General features: G+C 41.2%; 1 protein-coding gene across 4 annotated transcripts in view; it reads right to left on the bottom strand.

The window, feature by feature from the left end:
* Nucleotides 1-20,783, bottom strand: part of LOC142497036 (uncharacterized) — a 193,046-nt gene that overhangs the window by 68,296 nt on the left and 103,967 nt on the right. For all 4 annotated transcript variants that reach the window (XR_012802160.1, XR_012802161.1, XM_075604276.1 and 1 more), the window contains exons 13-15: nt 19,963-20,023; nt 11,817-11,833; nt 3,896-3,953 (exon numbers count right to left, since the gene is read on the bottom strand). Coding sequence is in view for 2 of the 4 variants with exons in the window: in XM_075604276.1 (XP_075460391.1) it covers nt 3,896-3,953; nt 11,817-11,833; nt 19,963-20,023 (136 nt within the window). In the remaining 2 variants the exon portion in view is untranslated. The remainder of the gene's footprint in view (nt 1-3,895; nt 3,954-11,816; nt 11,834-19,962; nt 20,024-20,783) is intronic.

Genomic DNA, 20,783 nt, shown 5'->3' with positions numbered 1-20,783 from the left:
AGCAAAATAAAGTGCACTCGATTGGTTAATGTTTTGTAACAATATTTCATAAAGATTGCTTCCCAGAAAATTCTCCCACCAACTACTGCAGCCCTAGCTGTCTCTTGTGAAGTTCCATCTGTAAACTAATGCATTACTTAGACTGCTATGTTCTGTAGTTGCATCACTGCACAAGCTCTATGACTATTCAATGTTATGCATGCACATAAACGACACTACACATAAGTAAAAAGACATTGCGCTCAGATGCATGTCCGTACTCCAGATCACTTTGGTCAGTATATGTCTTATCCAAATAAACCTAATTTTATTTTACTGCCTTGTTACCGATCCCTTAAATATAAATGGGTTAAATTAAATGGTCTACTGTGACAGGTTTTTTTCTGGTGGCAGCGTGTGGGATCATAGGGCTTTGCACTATAGCTTCCTGCAGGGACAAAGTGAGCATGTGGATTGCAAGCTCTCAAAACAAGTGGTGTCGGAAAACGCATTATACAAAATCAGGGAATCCCACTGTTCAGTGTCACTTAGGTTATTAGTGCCTGAAAGGTGAAGATATGAAGGTATGTGTCCTGGGATCGTTCATCTGTGGTTGGCCGGTGTGAGCAGAATTTGGGTTGCCGATGCACGGAAGACCTGTGGTAGTCTAGTTCGAGGACTTGGAGTGGCATGAAGCCCACAGGGCTGACTGCACTCCTGGGGTAGTGGCTGAGGCCACTACCTGGGCGCTTCGGTCTGGACGGTACAGGTCCTAAAGTCGGGCAGCCATGACTGCCCGATGTAAAAGCTATATTGTAGGTTGCCAGTGCATAGGCAGCCTATGGCTTCCCTGGAAAGGGGATTGGAGTGGCAGGAAGCCTGTTGGGCGGAACGCACTACTGAGGTAGTGGTCGTGCCCACAACCGGCGGTCCATGAGCCCAGAGAGCGAGCCCCTCGAGGTGTCTCGGAGGGGGACCAAAACTCTCCTGTGGTTGCACCTGGAACTGTTCTTACCATGGTAATCGAGCAGGTAACCCACTATGCCCGGTGTTACCCAGACTCGACAGTAGCGGAAAGGCTGTTTGCAGCAAGTTTGCTGGCACGTGGCACCCCCCTTTCCCCAATTTTGGAGGACCCGGGTACACCGGACTAAGGTCCGGGTTCCCCGCTCCGTGGGTGACAGAATGTGTGCCGGCATGAGTACAGTCAGAGCAGCGAGTCCTAACCCACGTGGGAGCGCCAGTGAACAAGGTAGTCTCAGGACCTGACTCTCCCAAATGTGGGAGTCAGCTGAATGCCAAGGTGGCAGAGGAAGCGATCAGCCACGCTGAAAGCCACCGTGCTGGCAGAGGATGGTGCCACTTCGGCACCATGCCTTGCGGTCCCCAGAAATGTAACTGGTGTTGAGTCCACCTCGGTGGTGGAGAACTGTGTGCCGGCATGGGCACAGTCAGAGAAGTGGGTCTTAACCCCCACAGGAGCAAACATGATCTGGGTAGTCCCAAGAGCTGACTCGCCCCAATTTGAGAGTCAGCTGAGTGCCAAGATGGCAGAGGGGACACCAGCCAAACTGATGCTGTGTATCATACTTCCCTAATAGTCTCTGTGCAGGCAGAGAAGCGGGTCGAAAACCCCACTGGCGTGCCAGGGAATCAGGCACCCCCAAGAGCTGACACTTTAGTATCACAGAGTCAGCTGATTACAAAAGTGGCAGATGGAGCAATCAGACGCGCTGGTTCCGGAGAGTGTAATCCCAGGAAAGCCACCATGTTGGCTGAGGATGGTGCCACCAAGGTGCCATGCCTCATGGTCCCAAAAATGGCGACCAGCTGTGTGCCCGCAGGGCCATAGGTAACGGAACAGGTCCCAAAACCCGCCAGAGTGCCGGTGACTCAGGCATTTCCAAGAGCTGACACTCTACCATTGGATTGCCAGATGAGCGCCAGAGTGGCAGAGTGAGAAATCAGCCAAGCTGATTGTGGAGAGTGTAGCCCCATAAAAGCCACTGTGCTGGCTGAGGAGGGCCCCACCCGGGTGCCCTGCCTTGTGTCCATGTCACGGTAGACCAGGTATCATCAACAAATTAATACCAGGATTCTGGACTGAGCAGTACAAGGAGGATAAAATAAATTGTAATTTATTTCCTTTTAGGACAAACACACAATACTTCACAATTACACTCAAACACTTTCTGGGATGGGGAAACTAAATAAAATGTTCACGGAACGAAACAAAGTCTCTGGACACCCCTGCACGCATGCAAGTGGGTGCGCGATTTGAGCAGTGCGACAGTCCTTGGTTAGGGGCGCAACTTCACATCCCTATATCTCCGCCGAAAGGAAGAATGTCGGAATGTCCTTACAGGATTCGTTCGGGAATCCTTAGCTCAAACGAATTCTGGAAGAGGTGCACGATCCTTGGTTACGATGTTGTTAACCCCTCAAACTCCGTAAACGATGACGCTACAACTTGGACGTTTCTTGGTAAAATCTCAGATGAATCTGACTGGGATTGCGCTGCAGGCATCTTTATAGGGTTAAGGGTCCTATTCCTAACATACACACCCAATCCTCTCATGGGAACAACTTTTCCCACCTATCCCAGACTTGCCAGGAGTTCATAGAACGGGCAGAAGTTGCTTCCCGGTCTGCTAGGAGCATGCGTTAACCTCACACCTGAGCTGCTTAGCATACCGGGCCCAACCGCTTACCTGGCGACAGCAACTCTGGGGTTTGGCTACCAAGTGTGAAGTGCCCATACTTCACACTGGTATCTGGTACTTGGTAATAATCCGGCCACCCTAACACCTAGGGTCTCTGAGGCTTTTCAACTCCAGACTTCTCTAGACACTGGGGCACCGACTTACCAGGGTGCCCTTTGAAGTACAGAGATGAAAAATCCATCAGCTCATTCATCCATAACATATGGGCATATTAACGGATTCATTGCCGGGCCGGTAGGAAAGGGTTCCTGCCTTTACATTAAAAACACCATTGGAATACAGTTTATTGATATATGTATGTTCTGTAGGTGCAACAAATATAAAACCAATGTGTATTTTCATGGTACATTTTTAGCTAGCTGCGCTCCAAAAATGAGTGCTAGCTCTTTCCTCATGCAAGTTATCCGCTTAATTGAATGGGCTCTGTGATGTGGGTTGCGGTTTGACCTATAATTGGTCTGGGTTACAAGCCGGCATACAATGTATCCATGCTGGCTTTGATCGGTAACTGCAGTTACGCCATCAATTCACCTTAAGTGGATAATGAGACCGCTGGATACATTGTAACGGGTATGCACTTCAGCTAGACCGCAGACCACTTATTCAATTGACTTTGCGGTTCAGACGTCTGCGGTTTAGAAAGTGATACCCATCTTCAAAGCAGCCACTTACTCGCAGGCACGCTTATGCACTTAGCGCTTGGTTCAGCGCTAGAAGCTCCCCCTTGTGTCGGGGGACAAAACAGGGACAATAAAGGTATTGTACTGTAGGGGAAAATGGGGAAAATGTTGTTGTTTAATGTTTGTAAACCCAATAAAAAACTATTTAAAAAAATATAGAAAAATTCCAGTTACAAAGAAACATAAAACATTAAATAGAAAATTTCAAATAAATAGCTTTTCATATTTTATCACCAATCACAATTTTAACAATTCAATTGCTACCATTCGTTTGCTTGTTGTATATACTGTATACAACTATGTCAAAGTAAAAAAATACAGGATAAAATAATTAGGCAGGACTCTGCTAGTAAATATGTTTTTGGTTAAACAATTTAAAATTCCATGCCATAATGAAATCCCTGCTCTCTGATTGCAAACATGTTTCTATAAAGAGATAGAAAATGAAGATTAAATATAAACAGCATTAAAAATACTATAACTATGACCATGAATAAATGTGTTGAAACTTACATCATCTGTTAAATTATAGAACTTCATAAGGCATTTTAGTGTGGCAGTCACAATTGCACTGAAATATAGAAAATACATATTTAAATCCCTTATAACAAATCAACATAGGATATGAATACAAGTAACAGGTTATATTTCTAAATATAAGTTTACATACTGTATTGTACATTCATGTTAAGTGGTTCCATTCATCTTCTGAAAACATCTAATAATACTGCTATTAAAATGAAATACACTCTGACAGCAAAACCTGTCATGAATGTATTACTAGCATTTGCAGAAGCATAAGTAAATTATGTATGTCTTTTCAATAGAATCTGAAGGGCTCCTAAAAAGCGCCTATTTCACTGTTGAACATCTTTTCTGTGCAAAATGACTATCTGTATGAGAAACAGCAATTTAACAATCCTCATCTAAAACACTCCCTTAACACAAATTCATCTAAACTTCAGTAACAGTGGTGGACACACATAACATTCGTGATTTACTGAATAATTCTCAAATAAATGAGAATCTGTTTACTGAATTACGTATGAGCTTACCTATGGAGAACAATACAATCTATGAAACCAATATTTATTTATTTTTGCAGAACCTAAAAGCGTCATTAGAAAAGAGATTGAGGAGAGATGACTCTTGGCTTTCTGAGGATCAAAAAGATACACCATTCTCAGGGAACTCAAATAAAGGTATCTGGCTATTAAAAAAAAAAAAAAAAAGATTAATTGTAACTGTTAACCATATGGTTTCATAATATGTTTTTTGCATTTAAATAATTTTCTTTCAGGTGTCTGACAAGATAATCACATAAAGAACACTAATCTAAAAAAAATAAAAATAATACAAAGTTACACTTTGCTCTAATACTACATTTATTCATATATGCATTAATCTGACTAAGGACAAACTTAAGGGGAAAAAAATTATTAGAAGACTTTTCTTCCTACAGTATATACAGTTAGGCCCGGAAATAATTGGACACTGACACAATTTTCATAATTTTGGCTCTGTACGCCACCACAATGGATTTGAAATGAAACAACCGAGATGCAATAGAAGTGCAAACTTGCAGCTTTAATTCAAGGGGTTGAACAAAAATATCGTATGAAACGTTTAGGAATTGCAACCATTTTCATACCTTATTTCAGGGGCTCAAATGTAATTGGACAAATTAACACAATCATAAATAAAATCTTTATTTTTAATACTTTGTCGAGAATCCTTTGCAGGCAATGACTACTTGAAGTCTGGAACGCATGGACATCACCAAACGCTGGGTTTCCTCCTTTATGATGCTTTGCAAGGCCTTCACTGCAGCTGTCTTCAGTTGTTGTTTGTTCGTGGGTCTTTCTGCCTTAAGTTTTGTCTTCAGCAAGTGAAATGAATGCTCGATTTGGTTGAGATCAGGTGATTGACTCGGCCATTGCAGAATATTCCACTTCTTTGCCTTAAAACACTCCTGGGTTGCTTTCGCAGTATGTTTTGGGTCATTGTCCATCTGTAAAGTGAAGCCCCGTCCAATTAACTTTGCAGAATTTGGCTGAATCTGAGCAGACAATATATCCCTATACACTTCAGAATTCATCCGGCTGCTTCTGCCTTCTGTCACATCATGAATAAACACTAGTGACCCAGTGCCATTGTAAGCCATGCATGCCCATGCCATCACACTGCCTCCACCGTGTTTGTGGACAGATGATGTGGTATGCTTCGGATCATGAGCCGTTCCAAGCCTTCTGCATACTTTTTACTTCCCATCATTCTGATACAGGTTGATCTTAGTTTAATCTGTCCAAAGAATGCTGTTCCAGAACTGGGCTGGCTTTTTTAGATATTGTTTGGCAAAGTCTAATCTGGCCTTTCTATTCTTGAGGCTTATGAATGGTTTGCACCTTGTGGTGAACCCTCTGTATTTGCTCTCGTGAAGTCTTCTCTTTATGGTAGACTTGGATAATGATATGCCTACCTCCTGGAGAGTGTTCTTCACTTGGCTGGATGTTGTGAAGGTTTTTTTCTTTACCATGGAAAAGATCCTACGATCATCTACCACTGTTGTATTCCGTGGACGTCCAGGCCTTTTTGTGTTGCAGAGCTCACTAGTGCGTTCATTTTTTCTCAGAATGTACCAAACTGTTGATTTGGCCACTCCTATTGTTCCTGCTATCTCTCTGATGGATTTTCTTTTTTTGCAACCTAAGATGCCCTGTTTCACTTGCATTGAGAGCTCCTTTGACCGCATGTTGTGGGTTCACAGCAACAGCTTCTAAATGCGAATGCCACACCTGGAATCAACTCCAGACCTTTTACCTGCTTAACTGATGATGAAATAACGAAGGAATAGCCCACACCTGTCCATGAAACAGCTTTTGAGTCAATTGTCCAATTCCTTTTGGTCCCTTGAAAAAGGGGGGGCTACATACTATATTAAAGAGATGTAATTCCTAAAACCTTCCTCCAATTTGGATGTGAATACCCTCAAATGAAAGCTGACAGACTGCACTTTAAGCCGATATTCATTATTTAACTGTAACGTGAATTTGTTTTGGTACACAGCCGAAATAACAAAACTTGTATCAGTGTCCAATTATTTCCGGACCTAACTGTATATTCTGTGGTTGTGTTTCAATAACCATTTCCAAAAATATATTCACACATTCTGTTTAGTGTACAGTATATTCACAAGAATAATGTTAAATCGCATGTGTACTGTATGTACTGTAGCTTTAAAATGCAAATTAGGCAGCTGTGAGCAGCTTGTAACCAGCAATCCATACTTTCTTTACAAAATCTAATTTTGCCCATTCCAATGCCGGTTTTTATTTTTTAAATCTGATGCTCCGTTCAGGAGATATAATAGTTTGAAATATTAAGTGCTCGGGTGGTTAAAATTATGCTTTCCCAAGAGCCAAGAGCAGTGTAAAGTTTAAAGTGCAAAGGTTACCATGGTAACTTTAAACACCAGAGATTAAGAACATCCCCAAATACTTTCAAATACTAAGAGTTGAACGGAACAGTTCAAATTCGCACCCCACAATTCCACGGATTGTTTGACCAAATCCGTCCCCTTACAAAAATTCCTCTGTGGATTGGGTACTAAAAAATCCAAGCAGATTAATTGAATAAATCACTGATTACAATCTGGATGGATTTCTAAGAATCCGAACTTGGATTTCATATTGAATCTGAAATCCATTGCCGGATTGTTAAAAATCTGGAGTCAGATTAAACAGAAGGGCTAGAGATAGAGAGAAGAGAGAGAAGAGAGAAGATATATATATATATATATATATATATATATATATATATATATATATATTTATATATTTAATGACTCATATTTTATTGTGTTAATGTCACTTTATATAATTATGTATAAACCATGTAAAATGCAATTAATTTGGTGTTGTCACAGCACTGGGATGTCCTTGCCAGTTGTTTGAGAATAAAACCTGATGGCTTTTTGTTCGCCATATATGTCCTTGGGAAGGTAGCACAATGCCTTTAGCTTTGCGGCTTGGGTTACGCTAACCTTTGGGTTAATAAGGTTGATACATGCCCACTGGCCTAGAAGTCAGGGACTGGCATTGAATATAGGGAAGGACCTATCTTGAAGATAAGGTGCGTCACCTGTGATACCCACACTGTCCTCTAGGTGCTTGAAACAGAGAGTTAATCTCCTTAGAGAAGCCAGCAGCAGCTGGAAATTAATTGAGCAGGCTGAAGTGCTGATTGAACAAGGAAGTGTTTTAAGGCAAACACAGAGCTGCCATGCTGAGAGAAAGACTGCTGTCCCAGAGAAAGGGACAGAGAAGAGTTCTACATAGCTGGGGAAGCTGGCACAGCCACCTAGGCCCGCTGGATAGTGGTCACATAGCCTGCTAGGACAGCCTGGGTTATTAATCCCAGGAAGAAGGAAGGACGAGAGACCATGCTGAAGCGGGGATGTCCTGTCCTTAACATTGGACTTACAGGGAAAAGGTTCTCTGAGCAAACGTGGGGCTGAGCTCCCCTAGGAAGGAAGGACGCGAGACGGTGCTGAAGCGGGGATGTTAAAGAGGGTGTACTTTCTTTTTCACACAACTGTATATATATACAGTTGTGCGAAAAAGAAAGTACACCCTCGTTGAATTCTATGGTTTTACATATCAGGACATAATAACAATCATCTGTTCCTTAGCAGGTCTTAAAATTAGGTGAACACAACCTCAGATGAACAACAACACATGACATATTACACCTTGTCATGATTTAACAAAAATAAAGCCAAAATAGAGAAGCCATGTGTGAATAACTAAATACACCTTATGATTCAATAGCTTGTAGAACCACCTTTAGCAACAATAACTTGAAGTAATCGTTTTCTGTATGACTTTATCAGTCTCTCACATCGTTGTGGAGGAATTTTTGCCCACTCTTCTTTACAACGTTGCTTCAGTTCATTGAGGTTTGCGGGCATTTGTTTATGCACAGCTCTCTTACGGTCCCACCACAGCATTTCAATCGGGTTGAGGTCTGGACTTTGACGGGGCCATTGCAACACCTTGATTTTTTTCTTTTTCAACCATTCTGTTGTAGATTTGCTGGTGTGCTTGGGATCATTGTCCTGTTGCATGACCCAATTTCGGCCAAGCTTTAGCTGTCAGACAGATGGCCTCACATTTGACTCTAGAATACTTTGGTATACAAAGGAGTTCATGGTCGACTCAATGACTGCAAGGTTCCCAGGTCCTGTGGCTGCAAAACAAGCCCAAATCATCACCCCTCGACCACCGTGCTTGACAGTTGGTATGAGGTGTTTGTGCTGATATGCTGTGTTTGGTTTTTGCCAAACGTGGCGCTGTGCATTATGGCCAAACACCTCCACTTTGGACTCGTCTGTCCAAAGGACATTGTTCCAGAAGTCTTGTGGTTTGTTCAGATGCAACTTTGCAAACCTAAGCCGTGCTTCCATGTTCTTTGTAGAGAGAAGAGGCTTTCTCCTGGCAACCCTTCCAAACAAACCATACTTGTTCAGTCTTTTTCTAATTGTACTGTCATGAACTTTAACATTTAACATGCTAACTGAGGTCTGTAGATTCTGAGATGTAACTCTTGTTTTTTTTTGCAATTTCCCTGAGCATTGCACGGTCTGACCTTGGGGTGAATTTGCTGGGATGTCCACTCCTGGGAAGATTGGCAACTATCTTGAATGTTTTCCACTTTTGAATAATCTTTCTCACTGAGAATGATGGACTTTAAATTGTTTGGAAATGGCCTTATAACCCTTCCCAGATTTATGGGCAGCAACAATTGCTTCTTTAAGATCATTGCTGATGTCTTTCCTCCTTGGCATTGTGTTAACACACCTGAATGCTCCAGACCAGCAAACTGCTAAAACGTCAGCTTTTATAGAGGTGGTCACACTTACTGATGATCAATTAATCAAGGGCATTTAATTAGCAGCACCTGTCTGCTACTTAGCATCTTAATTTCTATGGAAGAAGTAAGGGTGTACTTAGTTTTTCACACATAGATTCTCCATTTTGGTTTTATTTTTGTTAAATAAATCATGATACGGTGTAATATGTCATGCGTTGTTGTTCATCTGAGGTTGTATTTACCAAATTTTTAGACCTGCTAAGGAACAGATGATTGTTATTATATCCTGATATGTAAAACCTTAGAATTCAAAGAGGGTGTACATTCTTTTTCACATAACTGTATGTGTGTGTGTGTGTTTCACAATGTTCAAATCTGGTTATTCCCCCGACGGGGAACTTGACCTTTGTCTGTTTTCAGAACATTACATTCTTCCCATTTACCATCTGTCTTCCAGTGGGATATTACAGTATGTATTTCTTAATTTTGTATCTATTCTTCTCTATTTAGCCTCGGGATGTATTGCTGCCCATCTGCATATTTCTCTATATCTACTAATATAATATGTGCGCATATCAAGACAATATGCCTGTGTGTACAGTATATAGACAATATGACCTCTCTCTATCAGAATTTGGCATCATCCTATCTTCAGACATATGTTAAAATGTGTTAAATAAGTAATGCATGGCAAGGACTACTGTATGTCTGTTTTATTAAAATGCGGCAGTCTTTTTCATCCAAAAATAATGGTCTGACTGGCTATTATGGTGTTGGGTGGGAACGGATTGTGTTAAGGTGTATTGAGGATTTAGCAATCAATACTTCATCTTTTTCTGTGGAGACACTACTAAAGTTTAGACTAGTAGTCCACAGGCTGGTGCGACAGGGTATCTTGAAGGAATATATGTGTCAATATAAAGACGATGAGTTAAGTGAAAATGTTGCTTGTAGGGGAATTGATGATTTCTTAAATCCAATGATCTGGTGTTGTCATATATACATTGATACTCATGATAAATGGAACACAAACATACTATAAGTGGTAGAAGGGATAATGTGGACAGATTAAGCTAGTGAAGCTGGTCTGTCCAGTTCTCCTAACCATCAGTAAGTTGTAATCACTAGAGTATAAAATAGATAAATATCCACCATCTGGAGTATTAAAGAAAAGCCCCACGTAAGCTAAGTACTCACTGCATGACACACTGATAAATACACTCTCTTGAATCCATAGTGTGCTCTCATCCAGTAGATAACAGATGTAGAGGTCCCAATGAGAGATGATGGTGCACAGCAAATTGGAAAAAATAGAGCTCAGCACAAGAAGATAATTTAAAAACAATTTAATAGATGGGTGACATATGGATGAAAATATAGGTAAGGGGTCATTAACTCTGTAATATGGACTCTTTGATAAAGCACCAAGAATGTGCGAAATACATTCGAGTGACCCCTTACCAACATTTTTATCCATATGTCTCCCATCTATTAAATTGTTATTAATTTATCTTCTTGTGCTGAACTCTATTTTTTCCAATTTGCTGTGCACCATCATCCCTCATTGGGACTTCTACCTCTTAGTAGTGTCTCCAGTTGTGTATATATCCCTTCAAATGCCCTCCAAAAAAATTAGGGAGACATGCCTGTGCCGAAAAAGGAGCACACCTGAGGTAGCTCGTTAATGGTATGCAAAGTGTATTTAAATTAGTCCCATCCCACACTTCCTAAAATAATTTCCATACCAACTATATAGAGTTGGTAATAATAGTTCCAGCACTCACTGACTGATGAAAATAAATCTGAGAAGGTAAATGCCAAATCGAAAATGTATTTAATATCTACACAAGTTAAATACACAGAGTTATGTGACCCATACACGATAATCTAAAATACACAATGAAAACATAGGTAGTACAATAAGTTGTACACCTTTGATAAAGGGCACACGACCCAAAACGCATAGGTGTGTTTTTTTGTTGCTGCTCCAGGGGTCAGTCATGGTCCATTTATTGAATAAACAACCTCAATTTTATTTGTGAGCATCCTCCTGTTTTTTGGCAGTGCACTGCCTTTTTTCCAATCTTCTAGATATGTTGGGTCTGACACGATTACAGTCATTAGGTTGGTGCCTTAGGCTTATCAACTCTATATAGTTGGTATGGAAATCCTTTTAGGAAGTGTGTGATGGGACTCATAAATATACCTCTCGTAGTTATTAGCATATCTCCCAACCAGGTACCTCAGGCATGTCTCCCTAATTTATTTGGAGGGATGTTTGAGAGGATATATATACACAAACTGGAGACACTATTAAATCTGAAAGTCAGTCTCTCTAAAAGGAATGGCGGATCCAAATCTGCAAAAATGCGCATTGTTGCTTTAAGGAAGCATTTGAAAGGTGGGAGGAATAGGCCTGGTTACGGTGTATAGGGACGATGCAACATGAAAAGTAATATTTCTGAATAAAAAATACCACAAACATTCCTTTTACAACTGAGATTAAACTAATAAGTATGTATCACCCTTTATAACACAAATAAAAAAAGGGAAATTAACTTACCTGCTTCCAGCCAAACCCTGCACACAAAATAATATAAATATTAGAATTACAAATAATAGTAGACTCTTTATTATTATTATAACAATACAAATATTATACACATCTTTAATATCTGTTCTGGTCACATATTTACAATTAGAGGCTAAACTGTTAAACATTCCAGGCTTTATTGAAATGTCTGCTCTCTTGATTGGTTAAAATTTCGTCCATTATTCATTAATTAATGGGCTGTAATTTCTGGCATCTTGCCAAGTCTTGATTTCCAGCTTTCACTTGTTAAACAGTGAGTGAGGGGATGATAATAGATCTGTGTGTGGGGGGGGGGGGAGAATAGAGCACAGTTGGGGAGGGGGGAATAATAGGGCAATGGGGGGGGGATAATAGAGCAGTGGGGGGGGAGAATAGAGCAGTGGCGGTGCAAATAGACGAATGTGGGGGGGTGAATAGAAAGTGGGGGGGGAGAATAGACCTGCGGGCGGGGGAGAATAGACAAGTGGGGGGGGGGGGGGAGAAAATACCAGTGGGAGGGAGAATACACCAGTTGGAATAGACCAGTGGTGGGGATAATAGACCAGTGGGGGGAGAATAGACAAGTGTGGGGGGGATAATAGACCACTGGGGGGAGGATAATAGGCCAGGGAGGGTGAATAGAGCAGTGTGGGTGGGTATGAATAGACAAGTGGGGGGGACACAGACAAGTGGAGGGGGAAAAAAACCAGTGGGTGGGCAAGAGAAAAGACAAGTGGGGGGGAAGAAATATCGGTAGGGGAGGAGAATAGAGCAGTGTGAGGGGGAATAGAGAAAGGGGAGGGGGGATATAGAGCAGGGGATGGGGTGAATATATAGCAGGGGAGGGGGTAATATATAGCAGGGGGAGGGGGTAATATAGAGCAGTGGGAGGGGGGGAAATAGAGCAGGAGAAGGGGGAGTATAGAGGAGGGGGAGTATATAGCGGGGGGAGAATATAGAGATGGGGGGTATAAAGCAGAAGAGGGGGGAGTATATAGCATTGGGGTATAGAGCAGGGGTAGTGGAGGAGTGTCACGGTAGACCAGGTCTTTTAACACATTTATATTTAAGAGATCAGTCACAAGGCAAAACAAGGCAGTGAAATACAATGAGGTTTATTTGAATAAGACCTCGGAAACACACAGAAATACAAAATACAGGGAATATACACACTTACTGGGGTCTGGGGGTTGAGATCTAGCCCTTTCCTATTTGCAGGGGGGCTGCTTCAGCAAAAAGGCCTTACCCTGTCCGCTCCAGTTGGTTCCAGCTTGCTGGCTGGGCTTCTCGATGCTTCTCTGTGTGAATAGTACTTTCACCCAAAAGCACCTTTGAGAAGCCCGCTAGCAGCTCCTTGTCTCTTCAAATCTCCAACAAAAAAGAGAGTTATCTGCTACACTGTTCTCCCATTTATAGGGATTGATGCCTATCTAATACATTGAGGGGGCTGGCAGCCAATTAGAGCACAGATTGTGGTTGTGCATTCAATGATAAAAAGGGAAAATTCAAAACTTGCCAATGGAAATCGTGCCTATGAGTTTGAAATCCAGCAACCGTTTTCCTGGCTAGCCCCATACCCCCTGCTGACAAGGCACCTATACGTCTAGGTGAAACAAAGGATTTCCTGTAGATAGCCAGTCAACAGCCCTTCCCCTCACCATTTGTCACAAAGCTGTATGTCTTTGCACAGGGAATCCGATTACTTGGGTTGGTTGCATTGAAATGATAATCCACCTCTGGCTGTATAAACATTAATACATAATGTACAGTACAAAACACAATACACTATCTTAATAAACTCATATCTCTTGGGAAACCTAATATATGAGTGGAAAATTAGTTTGGGATACCTGGGCTTGAAAACCAGGATACTGGGGGATGCTGTGCAGACCCAATGTTGTTCCCCCCGCTTACTTACAAATCATGCCTGCATGTCGGGGTGAACTACTGGACCTCAAAATAACTTTGCTAACCAAACTCCTGCAAACCAAACGAATACATTTTCGCCCAAATATCTCACCTAAACCTTACATTCCTGAAGTTTGAGGACTCTGGGACAAAGGGAACATGAAAAGTGGAAAAGCGGAAAAGCAGGGGTCACTTTAACTTCTACATACAATGATAACTGGCCCACCGGGCTTACATAGTTAACCCCACACACACAGTTCCTAGCTTCTAACCCTATGGGGGACAGTATAAGGGGAACAGAATTACAGGGCAACACAGTAAGGTACAAAATTAGACCCAAGAGCTGACACTCTCAGCCCTTGCCATGCGGTTTCAGGGGCAGCCAGCTGGGCTCCACCTTTTCACAAGGAGTATAGAGCAGGGGGTGGGGGTAGTATAGCGCAGGGGGAGGGGAGAAATATAGAGCAGGGTATGGGGGAATATAGAGCAGGGGGAGGGGGAAATATAGAGCAGGGAGGGTATAGAAAAGGGGGAGGGAGTAGAACATAACAGGGGTGTGGTAGTATATAACAGGGGGAGGTGGGAGTATAGAGCAGGGGAGGGGGGAATTATAGAGCAGAGGAGGGGGAAGTATAGAACAGGTGAGTGGGGAGTACAGAACTGGAGGGAGTATAAAGCTGGTGGAGTATAGAACAGGAGGGTGTGTCTTTCTGAAATGTGTGTTTGTTTAGGGAGAAGTGTGTGTAAGGGAGGGTGTTGTAGTGTGTGTATGGGGAAGGATGGCTGTAGAGTGTGTGTTTAGGGGAGGGCTATAGTATGTGTGGAGGGGGAGGGGAGCTGTAGTGCACGTGTGTTTATAGAGGGGGGCTGCAGTGTGTGTATAAATATATAAAGAGTGTGTGAATATATGTGTGTATATAAGGAGGGGTCTGCAGTGTGTGTGTTTGTGTGTATAGAGGGGGGCTGCAGAGTGTTTTTTGTGAGTTTGTGTGTGTATAGAGAGGGACTTTAGTGTATTTACAATTTTATTTCAATAAACAAGTACAGATAAAGCACAAAATAAAATGTAGAATATCATACTGTATTTAAGTAATTAGGTATCAAAACATTATTTGTTATGGAGAACTTGTGGCCATTATTTTAACCCCCAAATTGTACATCATTATAAACCAGGATTGTACAGTAAATCATAATAAACCAGGATTGTACCTTTAATTACTGAGCAGAAGTAATAGTTAATGCCTGCTCCTGGAGGAGTAGTGCCACATACTTAGCTGCTTTTAGATAAGTAGCACTGCATGTGGAACATGTAAATCTATGTACTTACTGGGGATTAAACGTTAAACCCTTCAAATAGAAGGTTTGCACTCTGAAAATAGAGCTTAAAGGAGACACCATGGTGCTCTGAAAGGTGCTCTTTATGCTGTCAGCAGTGATTGGCAGCCATAGATGCACACACTGTGTATTGATTTCTAGAAGAGGAAGAGGCTTGACTGTTAAGTGAGAACAGTAGTCTTGCTGTGCCTTTATGACACTCCTTTCCTCTTAACCAATCAAGAAGTTTGTGAGTTTCTCAATGTTAGTACATAAGTAACAGTCTTAACTGGTTACGCGAACAAAAAAAATATATAAATATATATTTAGTAATAAACTTGTTAAAAAAATCACATACAAATTATATTGATACGGGTACTGTACACATTCTGTATTACTAATTTGAAATAAAAAATCTTAATATTATGGTAGGACACATGCATTTGTCAGTTTATACCCGTGGCTGGGCAATACAAATACATGTATCAAACAGAAACAGAAAAAAGTATATGAAGAAAATAATAGTAAGATCAATACATGGTCAGATTATGTAATTTCATTGAAGTAAGAAGGGAAAAGCACATTTTAAAATAGATTCTTTAAAGAATGAGATGGGCAAACAAATGATTACTAATAAGAAGAAAGCAGATGTTCTACATGAATGCTTTGCCTCTATACGATTAACCACTAGCAAAGGTATGAAAAGTATTATTTAATTCCTATTTGCTTAAGCGTACTACATTATGGATTCTGCATTCAGTGAGGCATACACCATGCCAAACTAACTCGGTTTCTTTAGGTAGGAATTTAGATAATACAAAGCCAGACAGGAGACCATAGTACACAATAAAGAAAATGGCATGAATATATCTACAAGTTGATTGAAAATAAATAGTCAGCAGTAGTGATTAAAGGCAAATATTACAATTTGGATCTTGCTATAAATAGAATGCATCTGGTTGCCATGTCTGCTGGACTCTTTTCCCTTTCACGAGTTTGTAGAGACCTTCAAGAGACACCAAACACCTTTTGAAGTTTTGTGGGACAAACCTTTGACATCCCATTATTTATTGCATGGTCATGGCCACGAAGGCCATGGTCTCACTCTATTTCAATGCAGCCACAACCCTTGCAGTATTAGTCACAGCCCTTAGTGTTGTGGCTTTCCATCTAAATGCCTCCCCACCAAGAAGTCCTGGCTCTAATCCCATGCCGGCTACTTTAACACAAGGTATGGTACCGCATGTGGACCAAACTTTTGGAGGAAGTGTACAAAATGCAACTGATTAAACAGGGAGATTCTGGAGCAAAATATATTGCAGATGTAGCCACAGTACAGAAAACAGTGTTTCAGAGGCTTTGCATATACAGTACAAGTTAGTTGTAATAGAAAGCAGCAATTCACCCTAATCGTTTTTTTTTAAATGTACAAACTCGTAACCAGTGTGTTCCCGAGCAAAAACTGCCTCATTTTCAGCTTCCACCTGGTGCTCAAGGTGAGCTTACCCTGTTTAAATATCCCACCACGAAAACAATAGGAATCTGCAACATCATTCCTATTGGACGGCTGTTGACATTTCCTTTAAAAATCAGGAAGTAATACTGGTAGGTATTTCATGAACATGCTGAAAATAGTCCAGTTTCAATGCTGTAGAAAAAAAGTGGGGTTAGATTGGGGAGGGGGAATTGCTGCTTTAAAACAAATAAAACTAAAAATGCTTAGCCTACTGTCACGGGAGACCAGGCATTTACACCTTTATACCGGGATCATATCACTGAGAAAAACCAAGAAGTAAAACAAATTGCGATATATTCCTTTGAAACAAACATACACACAATGGATTACAATTAGGCAGACGAAAACACACTTACTGAGAGTCTGGGGAAAAAACTACACTTTCCAAGCCCTTTACAGTCCTTAAAACAAAGTTTGCAGTTGACCGGGACCTGTCCCGAAATATCCTGGAACTCAACTCGGCATTGAGTTCCACACGCCACCACTGGATAAGCTCCGCAGCTTTGAAATTGGTTGACCGCGAGTAAGTCCCAAACCGCCTGGAACTCCAATCGGCATGTAGTTCCAGCCGCGACCGCTACATTTGATTTGTAGAACTTGGCCGCAAAAAGTCGGGACTTAAAAAATATTTCAGCTTAAACTCCTGGAAGCCGGCTCGCGTCTATTTCTCACAGAGCATCTTTTGGTCAGTTCAAATCTGCCGCTGCTGTCTTGGCGCTTAGAATTTCCTGAGCTGATTGGCTGCTAGGTTTCTTATAGGATTTCAGTCCCATTCACAGAATTCCTCAGCCAATCAGAGTGTGGGGATTTTGCCATCAGCCTATCAGCGTTTTGCCGGTACCCTGAAGCTAGGCGGGCACGGTTTTCAATTCTGCAAAGGGGCACGTGCCAACATGGCACCTCTGTCTCTTAGCATATTGAACCCCCTGCTGACATAGGCTCCTCAGAGTCTTGGGACGAGCAAATGGTCGCCTGATAGCCCTTCTTCATGCCAGTACGCGGGTACTAAAGGATAACTCTGGTACTCCGCCCGCCCTAACACCTTGGCATCTCTGTGGCTTTCCAGTACGGGACCTGAGCAAACTTAGTGGCACCAACTTTGTAGCCAGCTGGTCTCTCATAACCACACAGTGCACCAAGCATTATACATTTTAAACATACCCGTTTAATAAAATATACTTGGATACAGTGTCTTGCTAAAAATGTCTAAGTCCTTCTTTGGTGTCAGGGATAGAATAAGAATTTCTACTTGCTATTCTCACTTGCCATATCCCTGCCACACTGCAAAAACCTGACTTTATATTTTTATACAAAATAAACCTCACAGCTTTATCCTATAGCTGGAGCACCCCCATGAACCCCTATACCAGGTTCAGGGTGACTTGAACATAAACTGCCTCGCCCCCCCTCTAGACTAGGGACCCCTGTACGGTTCTGGGGATATCATGGTTCCCTATGCCCCTTTTACGTTTCTGGTAAGTGCTGAAACAGGGACTCCTGGCGTTGAGCTACAAGATAGGGTAGGATTCAGGGTAGGATTTTGATCAGAGCATTATGCTTCAGTGTTTCCGAGAATCTTACCTGATTCCCGGTTACACTTTTGGGGTATCCAGTAACTCTGCATGCCCGCTACATAGCCACAATCTGTAAAGACTTTCTCAGCAAAACCCACCCTGAACCTCATAGCCTAGCAATCTCTACTTGCTGTCACTCCTGGAAAGGCAAAAACATAAAAATGCTCTATTGTCGCATATTTTACAAACAGGCACAGCAGTATTTATACAACAGGAATAAATATGGAGGAGAAGTGACCCAAGTTAAGCACTCAAGTTCACGCTCTGATGTTGAATGTAGTAGTTAAAATGTAATCTTTATTAATACAACAGGCTAAAATAATGGGTGTTAAAATTACAAACTGAAGGTATGCTGGATCTGGGTGTTCTGGGACTGAGAACTGGGTGTGCTCAGGATCCTACAGTAAGTAGTGGATATATAAATAAGTGTTTAAATTCCACTGAAAAACAGTCACTAGATAGGGTCTGTTTGCTTAATAGATAGAAAAGGGAATCCTCATGATTGTGAGCAAGGTGGATAGTGCAATATACTGTATACAGTATATACTGTAGATCAATATTCAGACGTACTGATGTACATTCATTCAAATGAATAATACATTTGAATAACAGAGTCTGATAGGGGTGTCTATGGTACTTTATTTCTAGTACGTCATGTGTGCCACAGAACAACCAGAGAGTGGGTAAGATGAATCAAACTGGTCTGAGTCCACTGGATAACTGTGTGAGAGTATTGGGCTGTCAGTGCAGCTACTATAGCAAATGTGACCTCAGGCAACCTTATAAGGCCAGGGAGTACACATCGGTCCACCCAGTGCAGTTATAAGTGAGGTGCTTTTATTATATAATGTGCGCACATAAACTGCACTGGTTAGGCATAGATAGCTTGTGTAAGTGGGCTAAATCTGTATAATCCCTAATAGGGTAGCCTACAGTGGAGTCTAGTAAGGCACTCAGAGAGTGACCCACAATAACCCTGTAAGGTCAGAGGTTGTCAGGTGATATACCATCTCATTAAGTTATGTTCCGTTATGGGTACTGGAAATAATGTTGGCCAGTTAGAAATGAACTGGTCCGTGTGGGGACAGATACAGTGATCAGCAGTATATTATTATATGTACTATATTAAACAGCCCCTTGAGGTGAGGTGCTTATATGAACCTCCATAGGGAGAGAGTCTCTCTGTAAGCACATAGATGTATTCACCGTTGTGGGCATAGAGTGTTCACGTTCAGAGCTGGTAGTACAGATGAGACCACGAGTATTCTAAAGCTTGCCTTAAACTAGCCCGGTTACATTCTGGGTATGTGCTGGGTGTAACCTGGCTAGTTTAAGGCAAGTTTAAGGCATTTCTGCATTGACTAATGACCCATAGGATTAACACAGCAGGGGTCCCTGGCAGTCCCATTCAGTTACTCTCTTTCTTTGATACACATATCAATTTAAGCACATACTGTAGGTAGCACCCGTTGCCAACTCAGGCAATTTAGGCACCTTCACTATTTCATTACACAATATTGGTGAGTTGTGTTCTATCTGTGTGTAACTACTTTTTTTTAGGATATCTACCTTTCAATATCAATCTGGGACTCATAATGGATAGCATCCTCAAGTAAATTCAACAAACCAAAAGTAATACACTATAATTATATAAAAATATATACTTTCAGAGCTGATGGCAAAGCAAATGTAGTAGCTTTAAAGGATGTATCTTTGAATCAGATGTGTTTTTTACTTATATTTCAGCTACTCATTATACAGTTACTTACATAACAGCCATAACAGCCAAAAGTGCACCTTTTCACCTGATAGTATCAAAACTTACCACTTGCCTTGGAATGTTGACATTATACTTCAAAGTAAAATTCTTCTTAGACAGTGCTATTCTAAAAATAAAGAAGATGCATTTTATTTTACAGACCCCCTTTCATCATACTGGACTTCAATACAATTATGGTATATGTTAGGTTTGATGTGGCAACATTTGTTGCTCTCACTCAGTTTATTTGTTTCCTTATTTACTCCTAGAATAGTTCTCCCCATTATAATACAAGAGGCAAAAAACCCCCCATTTTTGTAAGATAATCAAACGCTAGAGAAAGGTCGGGCAAGTACAAACGAGAAAATGAGGAAATAAGTGGTCCAACTGATCATAAGAATTGTGGCTTTTTTTCCCTGTCTCTTTTGCTGCGCACCAAAAAAAAATATATAAATATAACATTCTGCTTCCTATCCTTTTCTGCCTGATGCTTTTAATGTGAATATTTGGGAGCTATAAGTGAATAAACTAAATAAAATTATGCGTGTGATTAGAAAGTTTGCTTAATTAAGAATAAATTAGAGCTAGTGCCCACTTCCCAAGCAAGGCACAAGTCTTAATAACTATGTTCATACTGTAAAACCATTAATTTTAGTTAAGCAAATTGTCTAAATACCTAGAAACCAAGGCGCCAAAACCTTGAACTTTCTTAGGCAACAATAATTATATTGCTTGAGATACTAGGAGAAAAGCTTTGTACAGTAGTTGCCAAGAATTTAGCCTTTATCCTACAATAGCAGCATCATAAAAGCAATTGTATTGTATGTCTTTATTTATATAGCACCAAAAGTGTACTCGGCGCTTCACAAAGAATACAGTACGGGGAA

The sequence above is a fragment of the Ascaphus truei genome, chromosome 6 (assembly GCF_040206685.1).
Source record: "Ascaphus truei isolate aAscTru1 chromosome 6, aAscTru1.hap1, whole genome shotgun sequence".
NCBI lineage: Eukaryota > Metazoa > Chordata > Amphibia > Anura > Ascaphidae > Ascaphus > Ascaphus truei.
The sequence above is the reverse complement of the archived record's forward strand: the minus strand, read 5'-3'. Positions and strand labels throughout refer to the sequence as shown.